The 21,966-nt window shown below is 36.8% G+C and overlaps 1 protein-coding gene across 4 annotated transcripts in view; it reads left to right on the top strand.

Moving 5' to 3' along the window:
* LOC149772833 (nephrin-like) overlaps positions 1-21,966 on the top strand; it is a 311,073-nt gene that overhangs the window by 124,083 nt on the left and 165,024 nt on the right. For all 4 annotated transcript variants that reach the window (XM_089947221.1, XM_089947219.1, XM_089947220.1 and 1 more), the window contains exons 10-11: positions 7,659-7,934; positions 17,199-17,471. In XM_089947221.1, coding sequence (XP_089803347.1) covers positions 7,659-7,934; positions 17,199-17,471 — 549 coding nt within the window. The remainder of the gene's footprint in view (positions 1-7,658; positions 7,935-17,198; positions 17,472-21,966) is intronic.

Genomic DNA, 21,966 nt, shown 5'->3' with positions numbered 1-21,966 from the left:
TACATCGATGTGAATAGCAGTTACTTGTACTTTGAAGTGAAAGTGATCAAAACGGCAGGCAATCCCAATCTAGTTGCTGGATTCAGAGTAGCTCCCGTTTACAATTTTATGAATTCCTTGTTCAGCTCAGTGGATCTGTACTTGAATAACAAACTGATCAGCAGCAGCATGGATACTTACCCTTACCGAGCATACCTGGAAAATCTCTTTACATATGGAAAAAAAGCTAAGAACACCCATCTGGATGCTTGCATGGTATGGAAGCCTGACTCCCTAGGTGTAAAGTTTGACAGCACTGCAGTTGATTGGGCTGAGGCAAATTCGGGATTCACAGAACAACGAAACAATATTGCACTAAGCTGTAGTTTGGAACTGATGGATAGTTTGCATTTGGACATGTGGTTGCAAGAGAAGTATTTGCTGAATGGTGTGGATGTCCACCTGAGACTGAATCGTAGCAGTACTGCTTTCCATCTGATGGCTAATGCTAACGAGTACAAAATCCCGAGTGGCTGAGTGGTCTAATGCGCTGTCCATTACGGATCACTGCCATCTCACCTCTGTCTGCGTAGGTTCAAGTCTCGGATTCGGCCCATGTGGGTATGTGAGAAAGCATGCCAGTAGCTTCTCGAGGGTTGGTGGTTCTTTCCGGGGATTTCCTGGGTTCTTCCTCCACCATTAATACTGGCTACTATGTATAGCCTATTGTGTGCTGAAAAATGGCATTAAACACTACAACACCAACAACAAAACCGTCATCCAAGAAGCCAGACTTTACATGTGACATGTGGAAGTGTTGCCTAAAGTGGGAAACAACATCAGTCACACTTTGTGCAGAACGACCGCCAAGTATCCGATACGCAGTGTGGAAGTGAAAACATATTCCATTCCCAAAGGACAGAAATCCATGATCGAAGATCATCTGTTCCAAGGACAGTTGCCCAAACGTTTAATCGTTGGTATGGTTGATAATGCAGCTTTCAACGGAGCTTAAAAAAAATCCTTTCAGGTTTTAACACATTTGTGTGTCCAAGACCTTTTGAACCTGAGTTTGGTGATGAGAAGAATTACTTGGGATCGTACTTGTCCCTGTACGAAGCCACCGCACAGTTAGGAACCAACACCAGTCACGGTATTACATACGAGGATTATGCAGGAGGCTATGCGTTTTGGGCTTTTGATTTCACTCCAGACCAAGGCAGCGAAGAGGGACATTTCCACCCTATAAAATCGGGTCAGATTCGTGTGGAAATTCATTTTGCAACACGAACTCCTGATGAAATGGTGAACGTGATCCTGTATGCATATTTCAATAATACCATAGAAATCAACAGTTTGAGAGAAGTAATTCTAAACTATTAGAAGTAATGGAAGACTGTTATCCCTCTTTACATAGTGGAGAATCTTTGGACATGGAATGTGAGGAGACCATGGAAGGAGCATTTCAAGATAAAAACAAAAAGGACCTAGTGATAAAGGTATGATGGTCAGAACAAGAACAGTATTTAGTCTCCTCTTTTGCCAAACACTTGGCAGAAAAAATGACAGAATTGATCAAGAAAGATTGCTATGGATGTCAAAACGACCATCCCAGTCAAATTCAACACGATAAATGCCTGATGCTGAGTCAAGAAGAAAAATTGGACAAGTGTCTGGACGAAGCTTGGAGTCTCATCTCGGATGAAATCTTGTTGCATCAGTGGTATAAAGACTTGCGTGAACATTCTTGTCCACCATTAACCACTCAAGAGATCCATCGTATCGAAGCTGTCCTGAATCTTGGAGTCTCATCTCGAAAGAAGCCATGTTTCATCATTGGTATAAAGGCTTGCATGAACATTCTTGGCCTCCATTAGCATCTCTGGAGATCCGTCGCATTGAAACTCTCTTGGACCAGGGAACGAAGTCAGAGCTAATATCCGTTTACTTGTCGGAAAAATTCCAAGAGAAAGTCAGGATCGAATTGATCACTTATCATTACCTGTGAAGAAAGAAAAAAACCAATACAAAAATGGATACCTGGGAACATTATTACCTTTTGAACCACAGTTCGTACACTACTTCTTGGAATCCTGTCGTATGTGTTAAAGATGAACTACCTCATCGCAAACCTCAAGATCATCAAGCTTATGTGATCAACATGGATGACAGTCATCTCCCAGGAACCCACTGGGTAGCCGTCTACTTTCCTCAAGAAGGATTTGTGGAGTATTTCAATTCGTATGGATCGCCCCCTTTGGAAGATGATATTGACTTTATGAGAAGAAATACTCAGACAACACGATTCAATAATGTGAAATTACAAGGCACAGAACATTGGTGTGTGGACAATATTGTGTGTATTTTCTGCATCATCACAGTCTGGGATATTCTTTAGAACATTTAGTGACTTATTTTGATTGTCATTCTTCTAGAAATGATGAGAAAGTAGATAGATGGTTTTGTGACCATTATGCTTATCTTTTGTCTTTAGCTAGGAAACGTAGTGTCCATCAATGGCCCAATGACTTCCAACAGTGGAAATCTCAATTTAATTCACAACGTTGTCAACTATGTCCAAAATAGATAGTTATTGAAAAAATGTTTATTGTTGAATTGAATTGTTAATTTTAAAAAAATTGTTAATTGTTACTTGTGAGTTATTTGAATAAAAAATATTGAGTCGTTCGTTTCCTTCGCTTATCAAAAAATGTTCATTGAGTGATTGTAAGTGAAAAAGTGAGAGAGTGTTTCTTTTAGGTCTGCGCATTTTTGGTGATAATATGGATAATGTAAGATTTGGGTGTAAGGGGATGTTTTCCTTCACATCTGTGCTTAACGTATTTATAGGAAACACTCATCAGTCTGGCTACTCCTGTTGATTTGTTAACAGCAAAACGATAAGTACCAGAATAGCGAAGTTAATGGAACTCCAGATGCATGTGGAACTCCTGGATGAGCTGGCTATGGAGGCTATAGCCGAAGAAGCCAGAATAGAAGAGGAGGAGGAAAAAAAGAAGAAAGAAGAGAAGGATAGGAAAAAGGAATCCAGCCTCACCTCATGCTGAGAGCTGTGTGTGAGGTGAAACCTGAAGCAAGGACGCCTCCACAGGTAGCATGACAGCCACAGCCACAACAACAGCGTCAACAACAACCACAGCCAATAATACTACCAGTATCAAGAGCTGCTGTCCCCCAAATAGAAAACTGGGAGGAGGAATTGGAGAGACAGCGGGAGCCATGGCAAGGACAACATCCTCGGGTGTGGCATAGAAGAAGAAGAGAGAGGGAAATCTTCAGAATCCCAGAAACTGAAGATTGGGGTGTTGAGGCTAACCATCAAGCCTCTGTACTCCCATCTGCTACAGTTAACTGGAATAATGACTGGAGCAGGAGATGTGTCTGTGGTGCCAGACCTGGGAGATGTCATCATTACTCAGGTGCATCTGGAGTTCCAGAAAAACAGCCCTTTTCAGGGCTAACCAAAACTCTAGAAAAGAGACTATTTAAAAATGCCAATTGTATGAGTGTGGATTAGTGTGATTATAAACACTTACTCCTTTAATAATGTGGTTATGTGTGTGTGTGTGTGTTTTGTATGAGCTCATGTACATTTGTGTGGATAGTAGATTATTGGGTTTTGTAAGTGCTCACGTACGTTTGTACAGATAGTAGAGTGTGTGCTTTTTTAACTTTTCCTTCTGTGTTAATGGTATGATTGGGTTTTGTTTTTTGCTTCTTCGCGTGTGTGGAGTGTATATTTGGGTTTGATTTTGCTCCTTCGCGTGTGTGGATGGTATATTTTGGTTATTTTTTTTGCTCTTTCACATGTGTGGATAGTAGATTAGGGGTTTGATTTAGCTTATTTGCATGTGTGGATAGTAGATTTTGGGTTTAATTTTGCTTCTTCGCGTGTGTGGATAGTAGATTATGGTTATGTTTCTGCTTTTTGCATGTGTGGATAGTATAGTTAGGGTTTGATTTTGCTTCTTTGCGTGTTTGAATAGTAGATAATGTGTTTAGATTTGGCTTCTTCCCGTGTGTGGATAGTATATAATGTGGTTAGTTTTTGTCTCATTACCTTTGTGTGATTAGTAGATAATATGAGAAGAGAAAAGTAGAGGATGTTTTCCTTCATGTCCTTGCTTTAGAAATAAAAGTAAAAGCGTTTGTCATTCGTGCCATTCTACGGAATAAGCGAAAAGAAGATGGTAGCAGTAACAGCTTTTTTTAACAACTTAAAAGACAGTTGGTATTGGATGGTGGATGGCTATTATGCAGTGGAAAATCTTGAACATAAATGGAGGCATACAGTTACAAAGGATTTTGTGACAAGTCAAGTAACAAACCTGAAGGTAGCTATGTATCTTGTCCAGGGCATGACAGTAGAGGAAGTTAAGAGATTAAGATGCTTCATTGACCCACCCTATGTAAGAGTAGGTAGCTTGAAGGAAGCCCTGGATCATGTCATGAGAGTCAGATGCTTCCTAGAAGATATCTTGGAATGGAGTGAGTGGTCATTTGTGAAGTGGGGATTAGACCAAATCATTCACACATACACAGGAAACTTCCTTCCAGTGTCAAATCTGGTTGGAACAAAATCATTTAAGTTATAAGGGTGGAGAGATTGGCTAATATAATCAAATGTTATATTTCCTGCTGTTCTGCAGAGAAGCAAAGTCAAAGTTATAAAAAGCAAATAAAACAATGAATACTGGGTTTATTTTAATATTTTTTCCTCTGTCCTTTAGAGAAGACTCAAGCTATTTTAAGGAACTCACTCTGAACCCACTTAGTTGAATGGTTTACTCCCAAATTGGTTTTAAGCAGTTCGCATGTACACATCCCTGTTGAATTCTCATCGCAAGCTAGTTCAATACCTTTAACATTTGTTAGCTGAATTATATGCACTATTCAAGCATACATATGTTGGTTTTTTTATATAGAAATTCTCTGTCAGAATTGTGCATTTGATTGTTAGTCAGGCATCAGACCCTTTGGATGCATTAATTTGTGTGAATGTGTTAATAGCAAGAAATTAAATGGATTTGAATGGACATAGCAAATGATTTTTTTCTTAATAAAACAATTGTGCTTCTTTATGCACATATTGGATGGAATTACTAGTAATGGATAAAATCTGCTTTGGCACATTCCGCATTATATTTTTTGATACAATGTTTTGGATTTAGGCTAGCTATACAGTAGACACCAGACAGGGTCCTTACAAATAACATGCAAGTGACAAGGAATAAACTGTCTTCTTTAGCTGGTAATAAGAATGGCACAAAACCTATTTGCATTTTTACATCCTGAATTTGCTCAAAATGTACTTTCTTACTTCTGCAAATCCAAATTATATGAGCCATATCATAGGTTCTCAATCTTTATTACACATTTTGAAGTTTTACTGTAATTTTGAATATATTCCAAGTGCATTTACATCCGCCTTACTGCACTCAAAATGAAATAAGCATTAAATTCCATAGCATCTTTTTGATAATTGCAATTGAAAGACTTCATATTTTTTCCCCACATTATGATTTCAAACATCCAATGACAGAAACAGAAACTCATTTGCATATGTCTCCCTCACTGCTTCAGTCCGATGTATTTCATTTGGAATTGTCACATAAAAATCCAGTCCATAATCACGACATTTCGTAGAATCGACAAAAATACCAAAATCTATTCAGTCCAGATCAAATGGAAAAGTTGTTGCAATGCACATTCATTCACAATATGACTCCAATTTTCAGTTTTAACTAGACGTGCCATTTTTTTCTCGAAAGTTATGTCTAGCGCGTGACTAAGTTCAAATTTATCTGGGCGGAGTTATGTGTGTATTAATAATGTTGTTCTGTTATAATGAATCTGCGCTTGTGTATTTAGATTGGAATACAGCATACATTCAGGTACTTTGTTTCTTGTAGTGTTATTTTATTTTTTTTAATTAAGCCTTAGGTAGAATAAGAAAATGAGCATATAATAAAAAGGTTACTGCATTTGTATGGGAAAATATGAACTTGTTTTGTCGGATGGATATACTGCATTCCGAAAAACTCATTCATATTTTCCCATACAAATGCAGTAACGTATAATTACAACATGAATCATAGAACATGCACTTATTATTTCTAAACTCAAGGAAAAATGAATATGAATTTAAAATGAATAAATTCAACAATAATTACAAATTTACATCAGTGAACAAATATTACATGTAATTGAGGTCATACCTTTGAGCCTTTCCGAGCCCTGATCGCTTCTCACAAATTTCAAGACCCTCTTGTCCCATCAACTATTCATAATATTAGAATACTTTTTGCTCCACTGGAGTCAAACTACATGTACTTGGCATCCCAAAGAAACTTAGAATGATCCATTCTATGAGGGGTATTTTTAAAATCTCAGAATTTTGTCTGGGAACACACACCCTCATTTAACTTAGAGAATCAGGATTACTACTTTACCAGCCAAAATTCGTATCAGCCCCATAGAAGTCAGAAAATTCTTCCAATAGTCCACCTTTATTAATACCTATTCTGGAAAATATCGTTCTATTACACCTGTTTCAGATGGACTACAATGTCCTAAAATATTCTCTGGTTTAAATAAATTCTGGACAGTTTAATGCTACGACTTCATGTTAATACCACACCCCTCCAGTTTGAATTGTTAAACAACTGGGTGGCTAATTAAAACTTAATTCATGTCCTAAACCAGAACAGATTAATTTTTACAAGTTGTCAAACTTCAGAGATCCTAGCATAATACATTAAACTTAATGTTTAAGTGTCACGATGGACTGAAATTAAAAAGAAAAAATGATTTATGCACTGACCTCAACAAAATGCATTTTTACAGTATATCACAGATTATTCTACAATATTTCGATCATTACAGTTGGTATTGTGAACACTTTATTAAAATCCCATGGATTGTTTACACCTAACCATTGCAAAGTCCCTGACTCAAGAGGATTATTAATATTTTTATCATTATTTTACTGTAACAACACTAATGAATGTTTAGTGGAAGTTCAACACAGATTTAGAGAATGTAGAAGCAATAGCCTACTGTTGAAATATAACCTAATGCTGGAACAATACAGCTGTATTTATATAAGCATATTAATGTGCCATAGTGGATCACAAATTCATATATCAACATTATTGGCATATCAAATTGCTTTATAAAAAACATGTTAAAAGCCATGTTATTTTCAAAAATACATACATACATGCATACATGCATACATACCTACACACACACACACACACACACACACACACAGACATACATACATACATCCATGCATGCATGCATACATGCATACATACATACATATATGCTTATATACACATACATACATAGATACATACATACATACATACATACATACATTTTACTTGTTTGTATAGTATGATTCCTCCTGAGGTACACTTTTCATTGGATGATATTGTTTCACCTTATCTCTGATAATCGTATTGCACCACATGATCTATTTAATATGGCATCATACTGCTTAAATGGTAGTTTGACTATTTTCAAACAAGGTAATCATCGGTGGTTATTTTTTCTTTCTTAGTTAATCAGAATGAGGTTAATTTGTTCATACAACTTCATTTAATATCACTTCTTCTAAAGATTAATGCTAGCATGTTATATATATATAGATCCCCCATCAATACAGAACCTGACCAGCCCATACAAAGTGGTAGAGAAAGAGCCCCTCAATGTATCTTGTGGAGTCAGTTATAGCAACCCATCTGCTGCACATATCTTCTGGACCCCAAATGGGGAGGGTTCTGTACCCTCCATGTTATACTTTAGATCTGTGTCAAGGAACAACAAGGGTACCTACAATTGTACAGCCATAAACATCATGACACCAACATCTGGGCAAGAACAGAATGGCACAGGCACAAGTCAGATACAGGTTGATGTTCTGTGTAAGTAATGATAATATTTCAAATGAATGTTATGTGTACCATGCATTGTCTTTTGATATCATTCAATGCTGAATTTGAAGTAGCTCCAGTCAAATTTAATTCGATTCATGTGTTCATTTATGCATTTTTGTATCTTATAGTGTGTGTGTGTGTGGGGGGGGACAGAATTGCTATGACACCCGCAGCTGGAAGACAACAAGCTAGTTCTAACATGTGCCATGTGGAAGTGGTCATTGTGTATAAATACAGATGAAATTATTACAGCCTCCTTAGTTACAGGGAAGCAAAGATCTGTAAATATTTATGGAAGTGTGTGATAAATGCTGGGATTTCATAATGAAACAGTTCACAGTTATTAGTCTATACATTGTCAAGATATTGTATGCACTGCTTTACAATTTGTTTTGAAGTACAAGTCCCCCTATTGACACCATTTTATTCCCCCAAGGTTTAGTCACCTATTCTTAGTGACAATGTGACTGAACTTTGAGTGAAGGTTTTGGTCTAAATATTAGTGAGATTGAACTCAAATTTTGGTGATAGCTCATGAAAATACCACTAAAAGTTTGGTGAGATTCCTAAAGCATTTTGACCAAAACTTTCACAGAAACTTTAGTGAGACCTCACTAAAATTTCATTGACATTTTGGTGAGATTTCACTAAAACGTTTACCAAAACTTTCATTCAGATTTCATTGAATTACGAGTGAAATTTGACTGAACTTTAGAGTATTTTCCTAAACTTTCAGTACATTTTCATTGACATAAAAATCTTTTTAATGAAGTAATGGATACAAATTATATGGCATTTTATTAATCACTGTAATATTTCAATATAAATGAAACAAAATTATTCAGTTCTTATATGACAGAAACAAGATATTGGAATTGTGCTGTAGACTGGACTTTTGAATGTATAAACTAAAATGGTGATGCTGTTGTGGTCGCTACGATGAGCCCTTGATCCATAAGTAGCTTTGACAAATGTTTATTTACATTGATTTTACTCAGAATTGTAAGACAACAAGAATAAGATTTGCTAATATCAACAATAATATCATTCATAACATTGAAGGATGATTCTAGCTGTGGGCATGAAAACAACTCGACATGACCCTTTTGACTGACATGGGTATCTGGCAACAATAGCATCTTTTCCCCACCAGTGATCTATACATTGTGCCTCCTTAAATTCTGGAAGGGAATCAGTCTGGAATTATATAACTTCCAAATCATCCTGGTTCATTTCCTTCTTGTGTAACTCGATAGATTCTACTATATAGCAAAAATGGCAAAATGCTAGTTTTGGCATTTAGTTTTCTTACAAATTGTCCAGTTATGTTCCCATCGACTTTACAATTAAGACATTCTTATTTTCACATTTTTTCAAACTGTTATTCAAAATTTTTGTCTGTGTCCTGCTCAATAATGCAAAATACCATGTTTGGCAAGTATGCATATTCTCATCAGTTTCCATTATGTGAAGATTGATTGGGCAAGTACGAACCTTTAGCCTTCCAGTTTGCTCTTTACATTGATCAGCTGTTAAATAATATACGGAACAAATACTGTTAAAAGGATCAATGTGGAATGGGACCAAACAGATGGTTATTTGAAAACTGGATAGGATATATTATAAAAGGTCCATATCGAGGAAAATTTGATTCAGGTCAGGAGAAAAGCAGAATTTTGCTTTAAAACAGAAAATAATATTGTCATTTTTCATATCAGTCAAGTACTATTTCTCACTGATATTTTTCCAATGAAATTTCAATCACAAAATCTCACAGATATTTTTTGAAATTTTGGCAAAATCAGTGAAATTTCACTGAAATTTGGTGAAATACCATTCTTTTGGTAAAATAAGGACATTTTAGTGAATTTCTCTAAAATTTCACCAAGATTTCAATGAAATTTCAGTCACATTTTCACTAGGGATGTTGTTTGTCGTTAGATTTGTGGTGTGTACTTTGTGATCAATTTTGTTGTCCATTATAAAAAGTGGAGTTGCACAATCAGTTGGAATGCCATGGTTCAGTTTGGTCACCAGATTAGCAATAAATTAAATTGTATGTAAGAGTATTTGTTCACATGAGATAATGAAAAGAGTGTTAAAGAAACAGTAAATTTTGTCCTTAAATAGGTTTGTGTATATTCAAAGCCTCACTTTTTCCTTGATTTCTACATGTCATGAGTCTTCAAAAATAGAAGACAGACACTTTTTGTAACCAAATAACACATATACAAAGTTTATACATATTCTTGTTTGCTCTCATCTGCAATGAGCTGAAAAATGAAAATTATTTTTTTCTAGATTACCTGTTTAAAGGTCTTTAACATGTGTCCTGGTATCACAGAAATGACAGTGTATGTTTCTGTAAGCAAATCTTATTTTCAGTTGTCAGTTCCTATTTATATTTATATATTATATTCTTGTTTTCTGTTTCTAATCATGTTTTTAATGCAACTCATGACCATTTTGAATACTTGAATATTCTAAGCATAGAATAGGTGCTTGAAGGTATGAGAGCCAAAGCAACAACAAAAACAAGCAGCCAGTTTTGCTCGTTTTTGATAAAATGGTCTGCAAAAAGGAATGATGAGAAGAAAAACAGCCCTGTCAATGATTTCAGAACCTGGATTGTTTTAAATTATGTTTTATTATCAGTACATAATTACGTTACATTTATATATATATGTTGTTGTGGGGTTTAATGCCATTTTTCAGCACATGATAGGCTATACATGGCGGCCAGTATTAATGGTGGAGGAAGAACCTGGGAAAACCCCAGAAAGAACCACCGACCCACAAGAAGCTACTGGCATGCTTTCTCACATACCTACATTGGCTGAATCCGAGACTTGAACCCATGCAGACAGAGGTGAGATGGCAGTGATCCGTAACAGAGAATGCTTTAGACCACTCGGCCACTCGGGGCCCCTATATATATGTATATATATATATATATAAACTCTGGCAAACAGGACAGGATTAGAATATGGATAATAATATGCATCACACCCATACATTATGAAATCAGAACTGAACCAAGTAGAAATGTAGTATTGTTATTTGTTTGTTTCAGTTTCATTAATTATTTTTGAATACTCAAGTAAAACCTATTGTTTGTAGATTAACTCTAACTCAGTAGGGTTGCTGGCACAGTAAAATATGGACTAATAAATGTCTAATAGCAGATTTAGAAATAATTGAAGCAATGGATTATATTGTACAATCTGAAATTAGTTTGTCCTACTTGTCTCTTAATGCCTCTCAATAAATGCATATAAATAAGTTTCAGCTCATTATGTTGTAATATTTTTTAACATTTTTTTGCTTGTTTCTGTCTTTCTCATACTACATATTTCTCATGAATAACTCCAAGTGTTATCTGTCCAATTAATTAGGAGCATATTATCATCATTATTCAGTCCTACTATGATGTGAAATGACTTGAGGTTACAGGCCACCCACCCCCATTGTAGTTATGTCCTCATTCCTCTACATCACCTGTCTGGCCTACAGTTCCTACATCAGTTGATCATTGACTAAGGAAGAATCTACTTTCAGCAGCTTCCAGAATCTGTCAGAGTAGCTCACATTTTGGGCTACTTACTTCATCAATTACAAATCTCAAGCATCTACAGACGTTGTTTTTTTTCTCGTAGATCACTTCCTTGAAATTGTAGTCATAAATTCTACAAGCTCCACACACAAGTTTTACATTTGGATACCCTGTAGTTGATGCATAACATCATGATCTTGGGGTCAGTGCTGGATCTAGTATCTATGGCAATCTTTTAAAAGGAAGAACACAGCTTACCTTCTCCAGCCCTAAGTCTTACTGGACATTCTTGAATCATGTTTATAGAATGGACCACTTCTTATATGTAGAGGCCCAACATACACTGTCTGTGAGCAACAATACACTTGCACCTGGGCAAACGAGATGCAATGCTGTTTACCTCCATCATCATATGGCCAAGCTATGCTTGCAGCCTTAAACATCTAATCTACACTTTAATGATCAAGTTCATGGATAATGGAATCTGCAAAGAAGCCACCAAGGATAACCTTTTTCACTCCCTCACAGTTACAGCTACAGGGGACTCTGGGATTTGCAAGTCAATCAACAAAAGAGCACAAAGGGAGAGTGCAGGCCACTGTAGCCATACCAAATTTACAACTATAAAAAACCACAGTTGTCCCACAACTAAAATGGAGAGGAAGCTTTAAAGGGTGATAGTTTTCACCACTATTACTCTCCACAAGACCTTCCTTATTTTAAATGACATGACCGTCTTGCTCCACTCCCCCTTATCACAGATCACGGTAAGGGGAAGGCTCCAATCTTTTGCTGTTGAATGAGGAACATTAGCCATGAAGACATATCGACCTGACAAGTGGTTTCCAAAGGACACGGTATCATGCGCAGCAAATAGCTTCCTTTGCCCAGGGTTCCTTTAGCTATAAACATGGCATTGTTCACTTGTTTTTCAACCTAAGCACATTCAATCAATTCTTGTATGCTTTGGTTAAGGAAAGAATGCAACAATGGGTTCTAAATTCCGTCCATTGTGGAGACTGTGCAGTCAGTGTGGACTTGCAAGAGGCATGATCTAATATCCCCACTCACACAGCTTTCAGGAAGTTACTGGGATTCACCTACAAAAATTAAGTTTCTTTTTCAATATGGTTGATTACCCCAAATTTCAGCATGACATTGTATAGTGTTCATGACCCTGGAGTTTAGCATGATATTTGAGCTCTTTGTTGCAACTATATCTGGTGTTATGGTCCGAAAACTGAGCATGTATATGGTTCAAGATCTGAAGCTGATCATTGTTATTGGAGCTCATGGCATGAGGCTGAGAAAAGATCATTTCAGTTAGCAGGGTTAGTTTTGCTCTCTTTGTTTCAAGTGACATGATTCATGTGGCACCAACAGGGTTGCTTTCAGATGAAATAAATAACCAGTGCACTGCAAAAAAGAACAACTGTGACACCAAAAAGTTGAGTTCCTAGAAATGGCAATTTGAGGTGATGATTAAGATTAATGTCTTAAAATGAAAACTACTTGGCAAATATCTCATTCATTAGTACATGTATAATTGGCTCTATTTCAGAGGTGAGCAATTTAAGACTCACATTAGCCTTTTGTTGCTTGTATTTTATGTTCAATTCATAAAATGTGTGCAGAGGTGGAGCATATTTTGTGATGATATGCATCTGCACATGTCTGTCACCGATTGTTTTCAACTAAATAGCAGTTAACACACTTAGTGGATGGTTTGCACTTGGGATAAGGAAGAAATTTATAAATTTGGGGGTTAAAAGCTCAGAGTCAGAGGTTACTGTGAATGAAAGAAGAAACATGGTTCCACGCAATACTTGGAGTTTTCAGATACCAGGTTTGTGGAATTTCGTGGTCTAAAGGCTAAATGTCAAGGTAATTTGGACTGAAAGAAAAAGAAAAAAATGATTTATGCACAATAATTTAAGTTCTTCATTAATTGCATTTTCCTTTTTGAATGAAATTCACATGGTCAACAAAGAAACCATATTTTCTTATACCCAATTTAAAGTTCAAGGCTTCTGACTGAAAGAATCAAATTTTTTTGGGACAATAACATTAGTTCGGAGCCACAGACATGGACCATAGTTTGTGGATGGGGTAAGGAAGTTGCCTATTGACTTTGATATAAAATGTCTAAGGTCATGGTCACTGTGACTGACAAAAATTCTAGTTTTCTATTTAGAGGACTACAAAACTCATCAAGGCAGGTGTATTTATTTGGGTGGAGAATTTTGCTGAACTTGAATGCGAAAGGACAAGGAATGCCTTTTTGTAAAAATCATTTATACAGATCTTTAATTAAGCATATTTGACAAGATTGCTTGGATTCATGTGTCAGATAATAACCAGATCCACAAACTCTTATTTTCTAACTCATAGTGAATATTAAGAGCAAATCCTTTAGTTTAAAAAATGTTATGTACAGATCTGACCTTGAATAATATATGCATTGATTTTTTTATGGAGTCATTTTATTGATCTGTCTATCAATCAGGATTTTCTGTACGTAACATCTACTGAACCCTTCACAAAACTCGGTATGCATTTTAGCATGACTGGACATTGTGTCTTGTAAAAATACAGGGTTTGAGAAAGAGTTAACAACATTTTTATTAGGAATTGTATCATTTCATCTAGCCATGTCACTCTTATCTCCTTATGAACTGTTTTATATATATAATATATATATATATATATATATATATATATATATATATATATATATATATATATATATATACAGTGTGACCCCGCTATAGCACACTCCGTTATAACACGAATTCGGATATAACACGATCATGGTGTGGCTCCCGAAATTTCATATACATGTAGTTTTCTTGTACATGAAAAAAATGTCTTTCTTAAAAGTATGAAAAAAATGTAAAAAGTTTATTATCATTTTGGGAAAGAGATCGCGTATGAATAATACAAGATGATCGTGGCGTGGCTCCTGAAATTTTAAATGTATTTTTCTCGTACACAAATAGGTAGTTTTTTATTCTTCAAGGTACGAAAAATAACTTGTAAAAGGTTTATTCTGAGATCATGTAGGGCTTTGCCAATGTTGCAAACTTGGATTTTTTTCCCTTATTGGCAATATTCTTGGCTGTTTAAACTTGTCTATTGTAGCCTTACCCAGTCTAGATCTTACAGTGGACTCTCCTATGCTGATCTAATGTCTAGATTTTCTGATTTTTCTATCCTCCCTATAACTTTTCCTGACAGTGGCATATTACAGTCTTTTTCAAGATCGCAAGGTCATTAACCTTACATCTGAAGCCTACAACAATATCACTGCCTAAAGAACATGCACCAGCCAGCCTCTGTACTTATCACATCGTCTCTCCATTTTACTGCCCATTAGACAAACACACTGACCTAGTGTGATCATTTAACAGGCTAGCTTTGGGAACTATTTATAAAGTCAATAAAGATACCTTGCTACAATATACAACCATTGGTTTGGAGTGGAGAAATTCAGAGGTTCCATGAAAGGAAGACGCAAACTGGATATAAAATGCACTGAAATTTATCTATTGTTATGTAAGCAAATTCTTTGTCCATATTGACAAACCATCTTAACAGTGCATTGTTATATCATAATCCGCTTATATTGACATTGAGCGTGAGTACTGGATATGGTGAGATATCCACTTTTTTGTTATTGACATTTCTGGTAACGGAGATCAACTAGACAAGGCATTATCTCGTAATCTATCTTTCATCAGATTTTTGGCCGCTTGCTAGTAATTAATATATTTACAAAGACATTTGTATATGGATGTAAGTAAAATTCATCTTCTTTTCACTCAGAATTAAATCCTTCAGAACACTCACATTTTCTGCCATGATCCCTGTCATCAACCAGAACACCTGCGTCTCTGTCGTCCATTGGCCCATTATTAAATTTCTGATGCATGTGTGGAAGGCAGCATCATGGTGCTACCACAAATGTAAAAAATAAAAATAAAAAAATAAATACGTCTTATTGTTTTATTCAATAGGCAGGGAGGAACAGTAACTAGAATAGACCAAACGACAGCCAAATCCCTTTAACAAATATGTAAAATAGTTTGCTGAAATTTCAAAGGAAACAGATTACATTTGAAGCACTGATTGTTATGAAAACGTACTCTGCAAATGGAAAAAATTAGTCTCAATCATGCAATACAGTTATTTTGATGTTGCTGCCACAATAAGAAATGGGCATTTGTTTGGTTCTCCAAAGTTGTCCTTTCGCAGTGACTTGAATAACGCATGCACCCTTCATCAATAAAAACAAAGAACTTTTTTTCAAAGGAAGTCAGTACAAACTTAATTTAAAAGTAATGGAATCTGATGGATTTTTGCATTTTCCAACATGACTGGAACACGTTGACTGTGCCGTGAAAGTTTCCTTTTTGCAGGGATAAAGTTTATGCATACGAACGCTACCAATGGCGGCTTAAAACGCAAACTAACTAGTACCGACTTGGGAGGGGGCCCAGAGTGGCCGAATGGTCTAAAGCGCTCTCCGTTATGGATCACTGCCATCTCACCTCTGTCTGCGTGGGTTCGAGTCTTGGATTCAGCCAATGTAGGTATGTGAGAAAGCTTGTCAGTAGCTTATCATGGGTCGGTCGTTCTTTCCTTGTTTTTCCCGGGTTCTTCCTCCACCATTAATACTGACCGCCATGAATAGCCTATCGTGTGCTGAAAGATGGCATTAAACCCTACAACAACAACAACAGCAACAACAACCGACTTGGGACGTTCTGAAAAGTAAATGTGCTTCATCATTCTTTACGTGATTGTGCTATGTTTTTCCACTGAATTCAGACCAATATGACCTGTGACAAAATTATTGAATATTTTGAATCTGTGTGTTTGCATATTTTTGATGGAATCACTTGAATTGTAGATTCAATGTATATGATGAGGTTCGTGGGTGAGTACACAGTGTTGATACTATTCATGCTATACATTAGACATGTATATATAAACAGTATTCACATATATGTACCAATTCATGGTTCTCTAAAATAAAGTAAACTATTATATATGCCTTTTCTGTTTTCACTACAGGTGTATTTCTCATTTAATATGCATCAATTTAGGATGGTAACCATGCCAATAAAGCACATATTTTGCCTCCCTCATTTAATACTTAGCCCCTCTGCAAATTGTGTTGGGTTACATGCATCATTTTCTTCAGCTAACTGACCTGGTTGCTTATAACACGGTTCGGTCCATAACACGGTTGGGTTCTATGGCTCCCAACTACTGTGTTATAGTGGGGTGACACTAATATATATATATATATATATATATATATATATATATATATATATATATATATACTATCATACAGGTTAGATAATTTGTAATCCGTACTCTATGGAGATTTGAACCTAGGTCTGCCTAGTATTATCAAGCATTCTCCTGTAGAATCCAGGGATAGCACTTTCCATTCTGTTTGGTGTATATTTGTAAATCTCTTTCTCAACTATATGAGTTTTAAAAAAGTTGGCATTCTTTTCTATCGTTACTAGAGTATGTGAATTGCAAAAGAATGACCTCTGTCTGATTTATATTTTTAAGACTCATCCCTTTTAAAATTTTCAAATATACATTTGTATCATGACAATAGTTTATGCCATAATGACATATGTTTTGCAGTATTTATAAATGATGTTTTTTCCCAACAGATCCTCCATCCATACAGGGGCTGACGAGCCCATACAGAGTGATAGAGAATCAACCCCTCAATGTGACCTGTCAGGTTAGTAGTAACCCACCACCTGACAAGATATTTTGGACTCCTACTGGGGAGGGTTCTGTACCCTCCAGGTTGTACTTCACCTCCGTGTCAAGGAGCATCAGTGGAACCTACAGTTGTACAGCCGCAAACACTATGACACCAACAGTTGGAAAACAACAAAAAGGCACAAACACAAGTCAGATACAGGTTGATGTTCTTTGTAAGTACTGAACTGACGATACTTTAAATCAGTGTTTTAAATAGCATATATTGATTGTAAGTGTTACTGAGTGCTAAAATTTGGAACAAGCTCCAGTCTGATTCAACTGTACCATGTGTTGCATAAATTAACTTTTGTCTTGAAATATATATATATATATATATATATATATATATATATATAAGTTATGCATTGTACTACACAAGTGTAAGTTGTCAATATTCAAGTGTATTTCAGACAGAGGCTGTCTTCATATAATCAAAAGCACATATTTTGCATCTGTGTTTATTACCCCTCAAACCATTTTTAAAGTATATGCATCAATTTTTTAGCTGACTTGGTTGATTATAACACGGTTTGTTCTACCATGTTATAGTGGGCTCACACTATTTGGTAATCAGCAATTTCAATTTGCAGTGAATACTTTCTTTTCTTGTTAAGCTACTATATTGTGGAACAGTCTAGGAGATATTTTTTTATTGCTAATTCTAAATAATTCATTAAGGGCAACTTTTTTGTTTGCCATGTTCAAATTAAGTTCATTTGATTTGTTTTTATTTTCCAATCTTTGGATTGGCATTAGTTTTCCATACCTATCAGTTCAGTTTGTACCTCCTTTGCCACAATTTTCTTGTGATATGAATCTCCATAATTTTACGATATTTTCTACTCACAGAAGGAAGTCTCATACCAGCTCTCTATTGTGTATTTGGCATGCTTTTTATTTTATATTGTTTTTAAAGCATATTATTCCTTTTAAGTCCAATCAGTTTACCTTGCTGGTTCCTTGCTTTATTTACCACTCTGGTGGCCTAAGTGTTTAGAGCATCTGCCTTGGATGTGGGAGGTCACCGGTATGAGCCCAAGCCGAGGTATACCACAGATTTTAAGAATGGTACTAGCAGCTACCTCACTTGGCACTCAACACTAAGAGGTTAATGTGAGGACTGGTAGGTCTGGAGTCATGATAATGTGACTGTGTGTTACATGATGCTACATGTCTGCGGCATGATGCCCCAGTGCTAGACATCACTATAAACTGCAACACTACAGACATCGTAGTGATATGACTAAATTTATTAAAACTACAAAACAAATCTAAAGTCACAAATTCACATGCACACTGTTTGCTTTCTTCATCTCAATTACTTAAATACTTAAGTATTGCTGACATCTTTCGGGTTAAAACTTAAGTTGTTTTTTTCATTCATATTAAATAGAGAATCACTGGGTAGGCAACTTGTTGCTGTTTTATTTTGCATTAATTTTAATTTATACACAAATTTATTTAAATTATTTTTGTTATTCAAGATTTTTTTCTTTTTTCTCTACATTAATGTCTAAGAGACAAGCTGTTGGTAAATGTGGGCACAAAAATGCCACCTGGGATTCAGACCCCACCAGTCTGGCATGTACCAATTGTGTAAGGACAGGTGGCTTTACTTTTTAATGTCTCTGGTCAGACAAGGTCAGGGACTGGTCACCAGCCACAAGGCACTAGTCACTGGCTACTAAACACTGGTAACAGGACAAACTTAAGCAGTCATTTTGCACCATTCACAGTTCATGAAAGTCCCCTTAGGGATCGGGTCAAGACATTACCAGACTAGGGAATGAGATCAGTTTGGTATCCCCACTTCTCTCACGATATGTATGGGATGTGGGGTCATCCAGTGCAGGGATGTAGTTGGTCCACCAGTTATATGTATCCATGGGGTTTAGGCCCATTGCCTCATACTAGAGAATTTATTGTTCTGGCACAATAATGGAGATTCAATATAGGGAAGGGTTAGGTCCTCTTCATCCAAAAAACTAAAGAGGATTGAAAGGTGCACTCACTCTTGCATGGAATCAGCCACCATGGATAATCCCCATGCTTTGCATTAAGAGTTACCAGATGAGGTTCCTCTTATATCTAGATCTTCTATCAAACTGATTAACATGGGGCCCAAAAGTCCTGCCTCACAGGAACAAAAGCAGGATTATAATGCACTATCAGTCCTCGTGGACTCTCAAAAGTTCAAACAGAACAGGTTGAGGTTGTGCTCCCTGTCATATGGTTCTCTTCCTCCAACCATCATGCCAGGTGGTGGAGTAGTAAAAGATTTGTTCTTTTGATGGAATGGTAATGAAGTTTATAATCTCCTGTCCCCAGTTTTGTTCCCCCAAGCCTTCAGCTTGGTGGACATAACAATTCTCTCAAGCTGCCTCCACTCATCTGGTTCCCCCATTCAACCATAGTTAATGAGATTTCTTAAACGATGTATAGTCTAGTAGGCAGCGTAGGGGGTGGTCTGTTTCCACATATAAAGTGAGATCTCTAGTATTTGTATCTACCAATAGGAATCACATTCCTACATGTCCACTTAAACCTCCCACTCTATATACTGGTCATCATAAGTGGGTATTTCCTTAGGGATATGTGCCCACCTCTCTATCTAAATAATCAAGACCTTAGAAGAAAAGGCTAGGGCACTGATGACCTTAGCACATGGTGATCATATTTTGCCTCCATTCTACTAAGAAGGACACTGTCCTTCAGTGCCTACTGGAAGATTGGAATCAGTGATCAACATGCCTTGTAAGAACTTTCCAGTGGCTGCTTCCTTAGAGGCAGAGATCCTCTTTTGGAGGTCTCATTCCTTTGTTGTCTTCTCAGGACCTCAGCAACAAATAATAGCGGTTGCCCAAGACACCAAGAGAGGTATAGTTCAGGCCATTTTCCCTTTCATAAGGAACAGAGTGGGTGAGTGGCAGCATTTAGGACTCTCTTCGTCTCTTTCACCATCTCCCATAGGTATGAGACTACCTCTTTGTTCAGAGGGTTGGTCAGGCATAATGGGTGGTAGATGGGTCCTTTTAATCATGAACCAGTTTCATTTCTGGGAACTTCTGACTCTAGTTGGACACCCATGTTGTTCCACCATTATAATGAGGCATTACAAATGGAAGAGGTGTACCTCAGCATATGGCTGCAGTAGAGAGGGTCTTCAACAAGCAGTCCGCAGCTTTCTGTGTATGGATTTTCCTCATTCTAAAAATGTGGGGAAGTTATTAATGATCTTTCCACCCTGAACAAATTTTGCTGGATAAACCTTTCAGCCTCAGTCAGGGATTATCCTCTGAGTTCACCACATTCCTGGCAAAAAGACTATTTTGATAAAAATGGGTCAGTGGATGCTTTCAGCCTGAAGTGGGACCATTTGTTGCTTATGCCTTCTCACTCTTCAGGTACTTCAAAGTAAGGACTTCCACTGCTGAGCTTAATTTCATGTGGCCCCAGCAATCATGGTTTAATGATTTTCACAACCTGCTGCCGGTAGACCAGCCCAAGACATTACTGTAGAAGATGAACCTCCTGTCACAGCACATGGGATCTCCCACACAATAGTCCACAGGTTGTCCACCATCATGCTTGGCTCCTCCTAAATTATCTCTCCACCAGAATAAGTTTAAGCAAAGTTGCAGAGTGTATTGTTCAAGCCAGGAGACGTGCTACATCTAAGGTCTATTATGCCAGGTGGAGAATCTTTTCTCATTGATACAGAATGGAACATATTAATCCTAGCTCACTGAGTGCAGTGGCTGATGTTGTCCCTTCCTGTTTGAACAAAAACTATGCTTAATTTTAAGGGCTATATGCCAGCCCCCTTTCTAACAGAAATTTGCTAAATATCCAACCATTGGTTTGGATTCTCATATTGCTAACCTGATCAGGTATTTAAGCAACAGCAACAAGTGCCATTTCTGTAATGCCTAGATGGAATCTCACATTCGTCATGTGGTTAAGAAAACTCCAATTGAACCTTTGAGTGAAGATTCTTAAGAACCAAACCTTCAAGACAGTTTTCTTGCTTTCCTTGGTATCTATGAAACAGGCTTCATGCCGGACCCTTAGAATCAGGCTCACATCAGTTCAGTGACAACTGTTTCTCTCCTTTGGCAACCAACATTTTTAAGCAAGAAAGCATCTTCTGTCAGTAGCTCTGCTCTCTATTCATTCTCTCAGCCATGTTTGTGCTTGGATGAACAAGATAAAATTGCATGGCTTTACATTCTTTTTGGGCTGCCTTTTAAAGGGAGAAGAAGTGTAAAACATTTCCCTTCATCTTAAAGGTTTGGCTGATATTTCAGCTTCCTGTTTTTTAAGTTAGGCTGAGATAAGACTCAAGAGAGCATAACAGTCCATTACCAAGAGGGATCTTACATTGAAGATTAAAATCCAGAAGGATCATACCACTGGTCGAAATAGCTCATTGTCATTGGACACGATAAAAGCCATATTTTGGCAATCTCACACTACTTTCTCCTCTTTCTCTTGTTCTTTGGAACAACAAAGCAAAGACATATTTTCATAGACAGGGCATCAAATGTGATCCAGGTGGATACCCTCTTACAGTAGTGGACACTCCTACCATGATGGTGTGTATTTCCTTATTTTGTTTCTCCAGTTTGTGGGGTGTTATCAGCCTTCCACTGAACTGGCAAATGCAGT

The sequence above is a fragment of the Sinohyriopsis cumingii genome, unplaced genomic scaffold (genome assembly GCF_028554795.1).
Source record: "Sinohyriopsis cumingii isolate HCF-2022 unplaced genomic scaffold, ASM2855479v2 utg001110l, whole genome shotgun sequence".
In the NCBI taxonomy this organism is placed as follows: Eukaryota; Metazoa; Mollusca; class Bivalvia; order Unionida; family Unionidae; genus Sinohyriopsis; species Sinohyriopsis cumingii.
Note: the sequence above shows the minus strand (reverse complement) of the source record. Positions and strands in the feature narration are given on the sequence as shown.